Source organism: Heteronotia binoei, chromosome 10, assembly GCF_032191835.1.
Source record: "Heteronotia binoei isolate CCM8104 ecotype False Entrance Well chromosome 10, APGP_CSIRO_Hbin_v1, whole genome shotgun sequence".
Classification (NCBI taxonomy): domain Eukaryota; kingdom Metazoa; phylum Chordata; class Lepidosauria; order Squamata; family Gekkonidae; genus Heteronotia; species Heteronotia binoei.
The window spans coordinates 81589290-81604123 of NC_083232.1; the positions used below are offsets into that span (position 1 = coordinate 81589290).

The following is a 14834-nucleotide window of genomic DNA, read 5'->3' on the forward strand; positions in this document are numbered from 1 at the left end:
AAACGTAAACCGCTAAAACCCAGTTTACGTTTGCTACGCAGAAGCTGCAGCACTTCCTGTAACTCCGGCGCAGATGGTGGGAAATCTGACCGGACACTGCAGAGGGAACAGGATTGTGACTGCGACGTAAGCTGTGTGTGAAAATGGTAAGTGGCTTCTATTGTAAGAGCTTCAGCACAACTCATTAAGAATTTAATTTAATTATGAATTAGTTTTATACTAGAGCAGCTTCTGTCAATCTTCATTGTCAGGCAGCAATTTTCCAGAGAATTGTCCATTCTTCTGTTACTAATAGTTACCAAACAGAAGTCTTTAGTCACCAAACAGAAGTAGGCTTGCTGCTACTATTATTAATTTCAGAAATTTTAGCCCTGTCCTTTCTCCAAGAAGCTTAGGGAAGCGCACTTCAGCTCCCGGCCTCTATTTCACTCTCACAACAACCCTGTGAGGTAAGTCAAGGGGGGGAGGAGGGGAGAGAGAGGGACGGGGGGAGAGAGAATGGCTCATGGTCACCTTGGTGATCTTCATGGCCAAGTGGCAATTTGAACCTGGGTCTCCTGGATCCTTGCCAAGCCAGTATGCTGTAACATGGCAGTCACCTCTTGGTGCAGTCATTTGAGTCTCAGAATAATATATGTGCATAATCCTTACAACTTCAAATGCTCCATGATCCTTAATCCAAATGGGTACTGGAAGAGAATTACGACTGCGCTAGTTGGGCACAGAACCTTTTACACTAGGATAGTAGTTGTACCTCTGCCCTCCTGACTATTAAAAACATCTTAAAATTAAGAGCTTAAGTCCAGATGTAGTGACAGGAGTATGAACTGGGAAGTCCACCATTTCTTCAGTAATGGCGGGAGTATGAACTGGGAAGTTCACCATTTCCTCAGTAATGGCAGGAGTATGAACTGGGAAGTTCACCATGCCATTTTGCCTCAGCCACTCAACCCAAAATGGCCTGAGGCAAAGCACTGTTTCCTCATGGGGGTAACGACACTGACCCGCTTGGCGGGACCATTCTAAGGACTGCTGAAATAGAAGAAGAAGAAGAAGAAGATATTGGATTTATATCCCGCCCTCCACTCCGAAGAGTCTCAGAGCGGCTCACAATGTCCTTTACCTTCCTCCCCCACAACAGACACCCTGTGAGGTGGGTGGGGCTGGAGAGGGCTCTCACAGCAGCTGCCCTTTCAAGGACAACCTCTGCCAGAGCTATGGCTGACCCAAAGCCATGCTAGCAGGTGCAAGTGGAGGAGTGGGGAATCAAACCCGGTTCTCCCAGATAAGAGTCTGCACACTTAACCACTACACCAAACTGGCTCTCCCCACACCCCACACACAAAGCTCCCTGGGCACTTGGCAGGTGCTATATAAATACTAACATCTGGAAATTAATGAATGTATCCTTATCTTCCACTTGTAGCAAAACTAATTTTTCCTGATCTGACTTTCCCAGAAAATGAGATATAATGGTCCTCAGAAATCTTTTACATCCAGCCTCAAATCTTGGGCACTGGGATGTAACATGGCACAAGTCCTCAGTGGAACAATAGAGGCAAATTCTTTCTCTATATGGAATGCCATTGGAGTGACCCTCTAAAACTGCAAGAGGTAGAATATGGAGGCCCAGTTAGCAGCCACTGCCAAATCCGCCTTTTTCATATTAGGCGGGCGAGGCAGTTGGCTCCCTTCCTGGAGTGAAGCGGCCGGGCAATAGTGATCCATGCAACAGTCACCTTGAGGTTAGACTACTGTAATGCCCTCTACATGGGGCTGCCCCTGTACCGAACTCGGAAACTGCAGTTAATACAGAATGCAGCAGCCAGACTGTTAATGGGACTACCTCGGTGGGAACACGTACGGCCTAGGCTGCGGGAACTGCACTGGCTGCCAATTATGTATCAAGTTCATTACAAGGTGCTGGTTATTACCTTTAAAGCCCTATATGGCCGAGGACCTGCCTACCTTAGGGACCGCCTCTCCCCATATGTTCCCCAGAGAGCACTGAGATCTAGTTCACAAAATCTTCTGGAAATCCCTGGGCCAAAGGAGGCCAAATTAAAAACAACTAGAGAGCAGGCCTTCTCGATACAGGCACCCCAGTGGTGGAACCAGCTACCGGAGGAGGTACGGGCCCTGCGGGATCTCAATCAGTTCCGTAGGGCTTGTAAAACCACCCTCTTCCAACTAGCTTTCTAAAATAGAACCTGGTAGTAACATCAAGCCATCTTTGTATATATTGAGACTTAGGCACAATTAAGTTATACTGGTTTTAGATTATTTATTTAATAATATTTAATTTATGAATTGTATTGTAATTGTATTATCTTGTTTTTATTGTTATAACATGGTTTATACCATGTCCTGTAAGCTGCCCTGAGCCTGCCTAGGCGGGGAGGGCGGGGTATAAATAAAAATTTGCTAAATTTATTATTATTAGAACTTCCAAACACACCAGCAGTGCAGTCCTATGCAGTTCTATGCCCATTGACTTCAATGGACTTAGACGGGTATAACCATGTTTAGGATTGCACGGTTGCTATCACTGCTATTGTCTCTTTTTCCACAAAGCATTTCAAATCGCTTCTACAGTACCTGTAATTGTTTCACAAATGCATAGCAATTCCCCACCCCCTACCCCTCCAGGAGCTGCTAATTCAGTTGCATTAAGGTCACCTGTACTAGTTGACTCACATCTAATAAGCTCAATTTATCTTCTACTTACAGTGCAGCCACTTCAAGACTTAGGGACGGGGAACTTTCCACAGAGTGTTTCCAGAAGCAACTATCTGCAGAACAGATTCCCGCACCCCCCCCCTCCCCAAATTCATTTAGTTCATCTTCCACTTGGCTATAACATCGAATTGTCATTATCACAATACCAAGAACAATTTAAGCTCCACGGGAGCTAAGTGTGGAGAGAGAAGGAAAGCTGTTTCCAAGAGTAGGCTGTGTCCCCCCCACTCCCCAATCTTTGGCTAGAGAAAGTATTTTAGGGCTTTATTTCCTATAAATCCACATCAAAGCAGTCAGCATTCTCAGTACTTATATTTCAATAGCAGCGGTGGCGGCTGAAAAACCACTTCCTCGGCAATATGCTTCATTCACCTATCTGTTTTCTGCTGGTAAATCTCTCTAATGCTCTGTTACAGTACAGTGGCCCATAAGCCGCGGAGGTCCATCAGCGCCTATATGTAGAGCAGATTATTACATAAGGTAAGTAATGTGACCAAAGTGGAGATTCGTAACATGAGGTAAAACACCAATGACCTTGCCCTTTCCATTCACTAGCACCTGAAGCTTGAACAACTTAGCCACATTGTTACCTACTTCCAGAGTTTCTTAATGTTCAGCTCCATGAAGCAGTGCTTTTACTAACTTACATTCAGGAAATCGTTACATTCCTTGGAAACCAACCACAGAATCAGAACGTCAATCGTCGGAGACAAGAGCTCCTGAAAGACAGCTTTCAATCCACTTGCCCCTAAACTGAACAGCTACTGGGGAATGCTGAGTGTCTGTGTGCTTTAGGATATGCTCTCAGTTCATGCAGCCTTAAGGCAAAGGCCAACAGACCTCATTAGAACCCTTCATTGTTGTTAGTCACATTTTGGCTCCTCATGAACTGAGTTTATGCCCTTCTCAGCATTGTCTGTAATGCACAGGTGTCCCATTGCAAGTATCAGGGCCGGATCTACGGGGGAGCAGAGGGGGCATTTGCTCCGGGCGCCACCAAAGGGGGGAGCACCAAATTGGGTATGGAGTCCATTCTATTCTATTAAATAGAATGGACTATTCTATACTATCTTATGGACCCATAAGGGGGTGTCATTTTTTAATTTTGCCTCCCCTCGAAAAATAATGTTGATCCGGTCATGGCAAGCATGCATACATTTCTTTGGCAGATATGGTGGAGACAGCTTAGAAAGCGAGAAAACCACTGCCAGAGGGTGTGTTCAGTCATTACATTAAATTTGGTCATTATATTTCAACACCACGTTTCTCCATGTTCCACAGGATAAGTGATGAAAGTCAATACCGAAGAGGCAGTTTCATTTTCTTGGGGGCTGCTTCGTTCCTCTGTGAAGCCAAGTCAACTCTTGTCTGGTTTCTGCCTTGGGCAATCACGCACAAAACGTGACGTGAGATTTCTTCCTGGAGGCCTTGACAGTAGCCTTCTCTGACTCTCTCTGCTCCTGGGTTTGATATAGGATTGAGACAAAATGGCAACCAACCCATCCATGATCAGCAAAGTAAGGGTTAGGACTGAATTCCTTGCATTAACTGTCCAGGGGACGAAGGAAGTGGCTCCATCATATTTTTGCACTGCTGTTCCCCTTAGAGAGCCAGTTTGGTGTAGTGGTTAAGTGTGCGGACTCTTATCTGGGAGAGCCAGGTTTGATTCCCCACTCCTCCACTTGCACCTGCTAGCATGGCCTTGGGTCAGCCATAGCTCTGGCAGAGGTTGTCCTTGAAAGGGCAGCTGCTGTGAGAGCCCTCCAGCCCCACTCACCTCACAGTGTGTCTGTTGTGGGGGAGGAAGGTAAAGGAGATTGTGAGCCGCTCTGAGACTCTTCGGAGTGGAGGGCGGGATATAAATCCAATATCTTCTTCTTCATCATCTTCTTCTTAGGATCAGCCTTCTCCTAAGCTGTCCTAGAATTATTGTCAAGCAAACTGTGCCGACCTTAGTTACACCCACAGCCTTGGACAGCTGTTAAAGACTAGCATTAGACTTAGGATCAGCCTGGCAGTCTTATTTGACACAGAACAGCTGTGAATCAGAGGAAAGGCTACTGTTTCGATCTAATGGAGCTCCTCAAGCGATTAACACTTGTGCTAATTGCATGTAATCCCTGTCTTTAGCCTGCTCAGAGGAACCCTTCAGTCATGAAAATTAGAAGCCCCGTGTCCAAAGTAATGTCAATGAGATGAGCATTAAAAGGATCGTTTTCTTAACACACTCCTCTTCCAAAGCGAAACTGAAGATTGGTATTCCAGAATGAGTTTTAAAAGCACAACTACCTACTCTGAGGCTGCAAAACACATAAAAAACTAAGTCTTCATGTGTAGAGAATGGTGCGCTGTTATTTATTGTCACACAGCACATGCTTTGTCCTCGATGTTGTTCTCCAGCTGTGGGACAACAGTAAAGAACTGAATACCAAGGCAGAGAAGTATGGAGGGCCATGTGCATACACTCAGTACTTTGGCATGGGAATGAAGAAGACATCTGTCCCCTTCTGGTGGTGGCTCCTGCCACATCACTGTTCCAGAGGAGCCACCTCCTTTACAGTGGGCCGTCACTGGCAGGGGAAAGTTGAAAAGCCCTCTCATACAACTGTAATTGCCTGACCTGGATAACCCAGGCCAGCCTGATCTCATCACACCTTAGAAGTTAAGAAGGGTCAGCCCAAGAACATAAGAGAAGCCATGCTGGATCAGGCCAATGGCCCATCCAGTCCAACACTCTGTGTCACACCAGGGGCCAAAAAACCAAAACAAAATCGGGTGCCATCAGGAGGTCCACCAGTGGGGCCAGGACACTAGAAGCCCTGGTTAGTACTTGGATGGGTTCCCACCAAGGAAGCCTGGGGTCGCTGTGCTGCACCAATAACAAGCATCCTCAAAATTTATTCTATTTCCTTTTGCTTAGTGATCTTCCTAATTCAGTTGCATAAAATCAAATTAATTTTTCACTTTACTGATTGGCGCTTCATATGTTACCGTCGTGTACTGTTCTGTGCACTCAATGCAGGAGGGGTGTGGGTGATCCGGCTGAAATCAAATTGTTAGCAGAGTGCACTCCAAAACCAGAAATCCCTGAACAAAGACACTGATCTGCAGTACCACAGAGTTCCCTCCCAATATTACCCCTTTCACCACATGAGTAAACCTCTTACAGGAGTTAGCAGATCAGCAACAGAACGCAATGCAAGAAATGGCTCTTCCTTTAGAGATACACGCATAGGCATGAAATAACATACATCAAAGTAATTTCAGGTGGGTAGCCATGGTGGCCTGCAAGAGGAGAGCAAGATTCAAGTCCAGCAGCATCTTAAAGACCAACCCAAGATTCTCAGGGTAAAAGGTTTCAAGAACCAAAGCTCCCCTTTGTCAGAAGTCCAGTAGCACCTCGGAGACCAACACTAATTTTGGGGGCATAAGCTTTCCACAGTCAAGGGAGCTTTGACTCATGAAAGCTTAGACCCTAGATATCTTGTTGGTCTTTAAGGTGTGACTGGACTTGAATCTTACTCTCTAATGCATATCAAAAATCAGTTCAGGGGAAAAAAGCCCTGACCTGGATAACCCAGGCAAACCTCATCTGGTCATATTTCAGAAGCAGGGCTATTCCTGGCAAGCTCTTGGATGGGAGACCTCCAAGGAATACCAAGGCTGGGATGCAGAGGCAGGCAATAGCAAGCCACCTTACTGAAAGTCCAAGCTCCATGACATCCAGGCATGTGAATGCATGCACACATAACCCCCCCCTCGATTTTTTTACATTAAAAAAGGAACTGGGGGGCTATGCAAATACTAAGAACAGCAGTGGATAGAGAGCGCTTGGCTGAAATGGTCCGTGATGACTGGCCAGCTCAAAAGAAGACAAAAACAAAGGAGCAGGCGAAGTCCAGAAACCATGGCAAAGTCCAGATTGAAGAGAGGACATGGTTGGAAAAATGTCTGCAATACCCTGCCACAAGGATCTCATGAGAGGTATAAAAACCTTGTAGAGCAGTTTGGAGAGATGAGAAAGAGAATGTACCAGTGAGAGACTTGGTACTTGCCATTGTGCTCTGATCTTTTCTCTTTCTGCTGTCAATGTGTGGTCTCAGTTCCAGTTATTACGGTCATCACAGCAATCCTAATTTTATAAATCTCTATCTTGTATCCCCTTAGTCTTCTATATTGAAAAGTCCCAGGTTCTTCAGCCTTTCCTGGAAAGACAAGAAACGTGACACTTTAACCTTCTCTGTGGAAGGAGAAGGAACCAGAGTCCCGTGGTCTTCCACAGCCCAGGCACCAGATGCCAAGTGTTTATGCCGCTTATGCCAACTGAGCACCTGAAGCTTGGGATCCCATTTTATGTTCTATGTCCACACAAACAATGCCTCATTTAAACATTCTAACGGCCATTCATTACAGACAGCAATTCCAAGCCAAGAAGCCACTGAGGCAATAAACGTGTACACAATTTAAGGTAAAGCGTCTAACACCTGGACAGAGATTGCCCTGGTATTTACTCTTACTTCTCTTCAATGGGACCTCTCAGTATTTACTGACTGACATTTTACAGCTTACAAAGCAATCTGCCTTTCTTGTCTGGTACTCTTCATCTAACCCAACGCAATGCCAAACAGCTGACTATCCTGTTTCTAAAAATGGACTCTGCTGCAAACAGCATCCTGACAATTTAATAATTTGTCAAAGTGATCCAGCCAGTTATTATGAAGCACATATCGGGGGGTTCAGAGGTAAAGGTCACTGCAAAGATAAACTGGATCTGCTGACACTAAAAATCAGAGCAATTAAAATATATCGAAGGCAGGGCTTGGCAGACTTTACAATAAAAATACAAATTCCGCTGCTATACTTTCAATACGGCAGTAGCTAAAGCTTCAAAATATCCCTTTCTTTCTCCTGCCAGATTACTTGTTTCTTAAGATCTCTCTTTCCCTTGGCCTAAGTAGTTGTTTAAGAGAAGAGTGAATACCAAATTATGCATGTGGCGAAGAGCGCTGACAAAGAGAATTTTTTCTCCCACTCCCAAAAGATTAGAACTTGAGGGCATCCGATGAAGCTGACGGGCGGTAGGTTCAGGACAGACAAAAGGAAATACTACTTTACCCAAAGAGCGATTAAAATGTGGAATTTCCTGCCAGAGAATGTAATGATGGCCACAGGAATAAACAGTTTTAGAAGGAGATTAGATAGATAGAGAATCTCTCTCAGTGGCTACTAGCCATGGTGACTGAGGGGAACCTGCACATTCAGAGGCACTAATCCTTTGAATCCCAGAGCCAGGAGGCAACAAAAGAGGAAGGCCTTGGCCTCTATGCCATTTTGTTGGCTGTCCAAAGGAACTGGTTGGCCACTGTGGGAGACAGGATGCTGGACTAGATGGACTATTGGTCTGATCCAGCAGGGCTTTTCTTATTTTCTTATGAGTGATGGATGTTGCGCAAGGCAGCTCTGCCCAGAAATTCCTTCTATTGTACAACTTCCACTTTTGTGGCTTGACTTCTAGGCATGCTTACCAAACAGCTTGCGACAGATCTCAAAAACCTTGGATGTTGCTTTCACTTTTTACCAAACCTACTGGGGTAATTGATTTTTCAAACAAACAGATTGGCATGGAAGTGATCATGAAGGTGCTGGCAATCACACCACAAAAGGAACAAGTAAACAACAATTGCCTTTTCTTGGGTTAACAAGGAATATTCTCCCAGAGAAGAAAGCATGGAAGGTTCAAGACAAACTAAGCAATTTGGCATGGTTTATAACACTGAACTGATCTGGTTTATTTGGGGGGGGGGGGGGGTAGCCATATTGGTCTGAAGCAACAGAACAAAAATTGAGTCCAGTGACACCTTTAAGACCCACAATGTTTTATCCAAGTTATGAGCTTTTTTGTGAACGCAAACTTCTTCAGAGACATTGAAATTTAAAGGGCTGGAACACCTTCCCTATGAAGAAAGGTTGAAACGCTTAGGGCTCTTTAGCTTGGAGAAACGTCGACTGAGAGGTGACATGATAGAGGTTTACAAGATAATGCATGGGATGGAAAAAGTAGAGAAAGAAGTACTTTTCTCCCTTTCTCACAATACAAGAACTCGTGGGCATTCAATGAAATTGCTGAGCAGACAGGTTAAAACGGATAAAAGGAAGTACTTCTTCACTCAAAGGGTGATTAACATGTGGAATTCACTGCCAAAGGAGGTGGTGGCGGCCACAAGCATAGCCACCTTCAAGAGGGGGTTAGATAAAAATATGGAGCAGAGGTCCATCAGTGGCTATTAGCCACAGTGTGTGTGTGTGTATATATATATATATATTTGGCCACTGTGTGACACAGAATGTTGGACTGGATGGGCCATTGGCCTGATCTAACATGGCTTCTCTTATGTTCTTATGAAATGGAAGTTATCAGTCTATACATAGGTAGAGAGTGAGCAGCAAACTGGCATGGAACATAATGAAGATGTTTAACCAGGGTTTTTTTCTGGAAAAAGATGTACCAGAACTCTCAAGAGGGAAATGAAGGAGAAACACGTGGGTGCCCCTCATGAACTTTTAAACATTTTTTGAGAATTCTGTTTCCATGAAGAGGTTCTGGAACTCTGTTCCACCATGTTCCCCCAGAAAAAAAGGTCTATGTTTAACAGATGCAAGGATCAAACAGGAATTAAGAGGGGTACATTTACACGTCAGTCTTCAATCCTGATATATTTATTTGCTTCACAATGCCCCCACCCCACCCCCAGAATTCAGCCCAAACAAATGGTGACCACAGGGCTTTTTTTGTAGCAGGAACTCCTTTGCATATTAGGCCACACACACCTGATGTAGCCAATTCTCCTAGCCCATACACGGCTCTTCGTACAGGGTCTATTGTAAGCTCAAGGAGAATTGCTTACCTCAGGGGATGCGGCCTAGTATGCAAAGGAGTTCCTGCTACAATAAAAGCCCTGGGTGACCATATAAACTAAGTTTGTTATTCCTGTTTGGTCCTATCTTTTTATTTGCAACAGGATCCCAGGAATCTCAGCAGAACACATGTCCCTTTGATATTGTGTTAGGCAATATCCCCAACCCTATAATCAAGACGAGAAATGGCTAATATAGACCAGCAAATTGATTGAAAATTGACACCAGAGAGCCATTGACACAATTCCGTGTTGACCCGCAGAGACATCTTCAACAGCCGTTTTGGGCTGTAAATTTCCTTACTGTCTTTACTTCCAACAGTATTGTTAAGTTTTATTCACAAATTTATGGTAGAACAAGACAGGTAATCAGACATGTTAAATTGGAAACTTGCACATCCTCTTTCATTTTCTTTCTCACTTTTTCTTTGGAAGTTTAAATCCTCTGGATGACATCAACATTTCTTACACTGTCGGATTAGTGCATTTTATTGAGATGGTTCATAGTGGAAACTCTGGTGGGCTCTTTAAGGGTTAACTGACAAGTGCCTTTCTTCCAGCTTTCCCACCTTCATTTAGCAAGCTTTCACCCTGTTATTTTTTAAGATTAGACCCTCTTTTAAAGGTAGAAGGTTACGGCCCACAATAGTACTATTTGTCTTTCCTCCTTGCCTCAAAGCTCCACCGTAGTCTTTGGCTAGGGATGCCCTGTTATTTACAATGTATTATTATTGCAGGGTTACCATCACCTGCCACAGAGTCCCATTCAAAACTTCCTGTGCTTAATTTCAGAGCAAAAGGGACAGGAGCGGTTCCGTTAGTTAGCACTGTACCTGTTGCACTTACGACGGTTCACCTTCAAAAGCAGAGAACGGTACCAAAAGCCTTTCAAAGAAGGGACATTGTTCACACTCACAAAAGCAACATTTTTTTTTTAAAGAAATCAAAGTCTTGGTCCAGGAGAATGCACCCGATCCAAAAATCTCAGCTTCATGCTCCTTTTGTCAGCTGAGTTACTACGCCAACAAGAGTCTGAAGCCTTCCTCCAGTTAGAGGAGTGACTTTGAGGAACCACCTGTCACTGGTATAGCACACTTCTGAGGGTTCAAAATGCCTCACACACATCTTTTCATTGCAGCTGAGGAGCCACCACAAAGAGTGCCCTACTTCAACCCAATCCAAATGAAGAGCTGAATACAGCGGCTCCTTTCACACCTAGCCGTAGCAACTTGGAAGCAACGTCTATGTTTTATTTTTATTATTCATATACTTCCCCCCTCTCTCCCCAATGAGGGATCCAAGCAGCTTACGTCATTCCCCTCTTCCTCTCAGCAGCCCCATCAGGTAGGTTAGGCTCAAAAAGTGCAACCGCCCCAAGGTCACCTAGCGAGCTTCGATGGTGCAGGTGGGAATTCGAACCTAGGTCTCCTGGATACTAGTCTGACACTCTTAACCATTATACCACACTGAGCAACAGAAGCACATCAATCTTACTCCCAACGAGGAAAAAAACATGTCAGTTACCCATGAAAGGCCCAGGCAACTGCCTCCACACACAGAGCTGAACTATCCAGACACCAACATTTCTGCCACTGAAATGATGCAGGAAAGCCCATAAAAACTAAAGCGATCCAGGGCTTTTTTTGTAGCAGGAGCTCCTTTCCATATTAGGCCACACACCTCTGATGTAGCCAATTCCCCAAGAGCTTACAGGGCTCTTAGTACAGGGCTTACTGTAAGCTCCAGGAGGATTGGCTACATCAGGGGAGTGCAGCCTAATATGCAAAGGAGTTCCTGCTACAAAAAAAGCCCTCAGGAAATCTATGCCTCGATTGGTGCCTCTGTGCTGGCTAATCATGTAAGGAGGAAGTCCCCAGCTCATATCTGGCTTCAGCCCTGACTTCATTACGTGAACTACTCTCACTCAGCCTCAGCTGGATTACAATTGATTCAAGGGTGCTGGATTACAGTTCATTCATCAGATGTGTTTTTCAGAGGTCACATTTCAGTCTGTTTGCACCAGTAAAAAAAGGTAAAGTCTCCTGTGCAAGCACCAGTCGTTTCCGACTCTGGGGTGACGTCGCATCACAACGTTTTCATGGCAGACTTTCTGCACCAGACACTATGACTTTTTTTTTTTTTAAATAAAGTTTTGTTTTATCATTCTTTTTAAAAAAGATTTTTAAAAACTGTGTGTGTGTGCGCATGCGCACACATGCCCCTGGAAGTCATAACTGACATCTGGTGCTCCCTACTGGGGCCTGGGTGTTTCAGAGAGTTGGCTGGATAGCGCTTGTCTCTGTGTCCCAGCCCTGGCATTCCTTGGAGGTCTCCCATGCGAGTACTTGCCAGGGACCAGTACTGTTTAGCTTATGAGAGCTGATGAGAGTAGGCTTGCCTGGGCCATCCAGGTCAGGGCTTTGTATTACCATTCTTGTGCTGCAGTCCTTTGCACACTTAACAAGCAGCAAGACTGACTGAAGGGACGGGGAGGGACAGTGGTTCAGTGGTAGAGCATCTGCTTGGTAAGCAGAAGGTCCCAGGTTCAATCCCCGGCATCTCCAACTAAAAACAGTCCAGGCAAGTAGGCATGAAAAACCTCAGCCTGAGACCCTGGAGAGCTGCTGCCAGTCTGAGTAGACGATACTGACTTTGATGGACCGAGGGTCTGATTCAGTAGAAGGCAGCTTCATAGGCTTAGTTTTGAGTAAGCATACACAGGGTCTTGGCTACACATCTAAAACAGATTTTTCCCCTCCTTGATTTAAAAAAACCAACACTTTTCTTATTTGAAGTGTTTTTTAAAACAGCCAAAGTAGAAAACTAATTTTTCCCTCTGCTTCCAAATGCAAATTCTGTCGACGATGCATTCAAGGAGTAAGCTCCCCAAGCAACTTGTATGCTCAGGGTTTGAAAACACAAAATATCCTCTCAGACTCGAAGCCAACGAACTTGAAATTATATTCCACTTCAGTGTGAACTGAGGGGGGATGTGGACTCCTCAAACAATGCAGGGATTTCAGATTTTTATCTTCATCATGACTTCTTTGGGGTGAATTGGTTTGTTTTCTTTCTGCTTGCTTGGAAAGCGAAGGAGAAATCTGCTTCCCTGCTCTCATTTCTGAACAGTTTGGGACTCTGGAGGCTGTCGTTCACCGCAGTCTGAAAGTCAGTAGTGGAAGCTGAGAGCACTAATTTGAAGTGAGACCCTGGCAGGGGTTATAGAGACAACGGGGAGACTTTCTATTTTATGTCACTACTTTAAAACAGGAGTTCAACAGGTTCAAGGTGCACATTATCTCACATCCAGCGAAGTGCAAGTGAAAACTTAGGAGGACTTAGAGCCAATGTTCTCTTTAAGCTACAGAGTCTTATGAGCAAAAATTCTACTTTGTGAGCTACTGGCAATAAAGTTGTGGGCTACTGCATAAATTATTGTGCTCTAGGACCATTTTTCCTGAGCTAAAACAAAAATGTGTGAGCTGGAGGCTAAAAATCTGTGATCTTGCTCACACTAACTCAACTTAGAAGGAACACTGCCTAGAACACTTCTGCTTCAGCAAGAGCTTGTGTGACACCCAGGGCTTTCCTCCCTTGCCCAGGGATCTTGGTCAAGCAAAAACACATGTAGGGATACAATGCAGGGCCTATAAAGTGGAGACGTTCCACCAGGCTTTGGGTTGAGAACAGCAATGGTTTCCATCCCGGCTGGCACCCTCCTTTGCTCTCTGTACTTGCCTTGCCCCCTACCGCCCCCCCTCCGGTGAAGTGGTTGGTAGTCTGAAACTGAGAAATAACTGAAATTCACCACCAGATTCTTTTAGATTTGCCATACTAATGTTATTTATACATTTTACCCTATGTTTGATGTTTTTATCATTGTTGTACATTGTCCAGAGCCCTGCAGCAGGCAGGGATTGGGTGGATCCACAAGTTTAATAAATAATAATAATCAGAGGTGGAATTCTAGCAGACGTTCCTTTGCATATTAGGCCACACACCCCTGAGGTAGCCAGTCCTTCAAGAGCTTACAAGGCTCTTTATGTAAGCTCTTGGAGAATTGGCTACATCAAGGGTGTGTGGCCTAATATGCAAAGGAACTTCTGCTAGAATTCCACCCCTGATAATAATTAAAAAAAAAAAAAACTTTGACTCAGTGAAAGTGGTTACAGTGGTCTTTTTCTCAAATTTCTGCTTCTACAAGAGCCCTAGCACACACAGAAATTTTCCAGTGGAGCCAACCCACTTACACACATTCCTTGTTTCTTCTCCTCCTGATCCACCTTTTTAAGAAGATGCTATCCCAAAACCTGTCAGCAGGGTTAGTCGGGGTGAGGTAGTAGAGGGGAGCCATTTGGCCTGCAACTCATAGATTGCCACAAAATTAGGTGCTTGGTATTTTTGTTAAGTTTCTCAATTTCCTTTTATCCCTATCAGAATAACATGTGAACCCCCATTCTTGTCTTATTTCATCATAACAGGGGCCCTCAAAAGTTGAAAGTGGCCCGAGTCTCCCTCTGGACACCTGCCTCTCAGACTTGGCTTTGTGAAACTAGTCAGAGCTGAAGAAAGGCAGATGCAGCACACAGAAGCCTTCTGATTGCTCAGCCCAGCCATCAATCTGACACGGAAGATGTTTTTTTAATGGAGAGAAAAGTGTCAGTTGACATGTTCACCCGTTGGCTCATCCTTTGCTGGTACAGGGCTTTTCCTGCAGCTCCCTTCTTTCGCCAGTACTGAGCGGTGAAGCCTATGCTGAATCCTTACTTGAGATCCCTCAGGTTGAGATCCTTACCTGAGATCTCACAGCATGACACAACACAAGCTTGAGTCCTGACTGCCAAATGCCCTCTGTTGCCTTCTTACAGTTGGCTTTGCCCAAGAGAACAAAACTACTGGCACCTATGTGCTATGTCTCCAAGCTGAACACCCTTGAGAAGGAAGGCAGCTTCCAAAAGGGTTTTTTTGGTGGGAGGACAACAGCAGCAGGGCCCTTTGCTGCCTGTGAATCTGAACAGAACTACGGAACGTTCAAGCTTACCTTGCTTCCTCCTGTTACAAACTGTTTGTAATGCGATCTCACAAACTGAGGGTGAACAGCAACAATCTGCATGTAAAGGGTAAAAAAAAAGAAAACCCCAATGTATTAATATTTTTGACCTGTGACGTTAAAGGTTCCAG

At 44.7% G+C, this 14834-nt stretch overlaps 1 protein-coding gene across 1 annotated transcript in view; it reads right to left on the reverse strand.

Annotated features, from left to right (window-relative positions):
• Window positions 1-14834, reverse strand: part of VPS41 (VPS41 subunit of HOPS complex) — a 169887-nt gene that overhangs the window by 80968 nt on the left and 74085 nt on the right. Inside the window, exon 7 of the mRNA XM_060247653.1 lies at window positions 14695-14760. Coding sequence (XP_060103636.1) covers window positions 14695-14760 — 66 coding nt within the window. The remainder of the gene's footprint in view (window positions 1-14694; window positions 14761-14834) is intronic.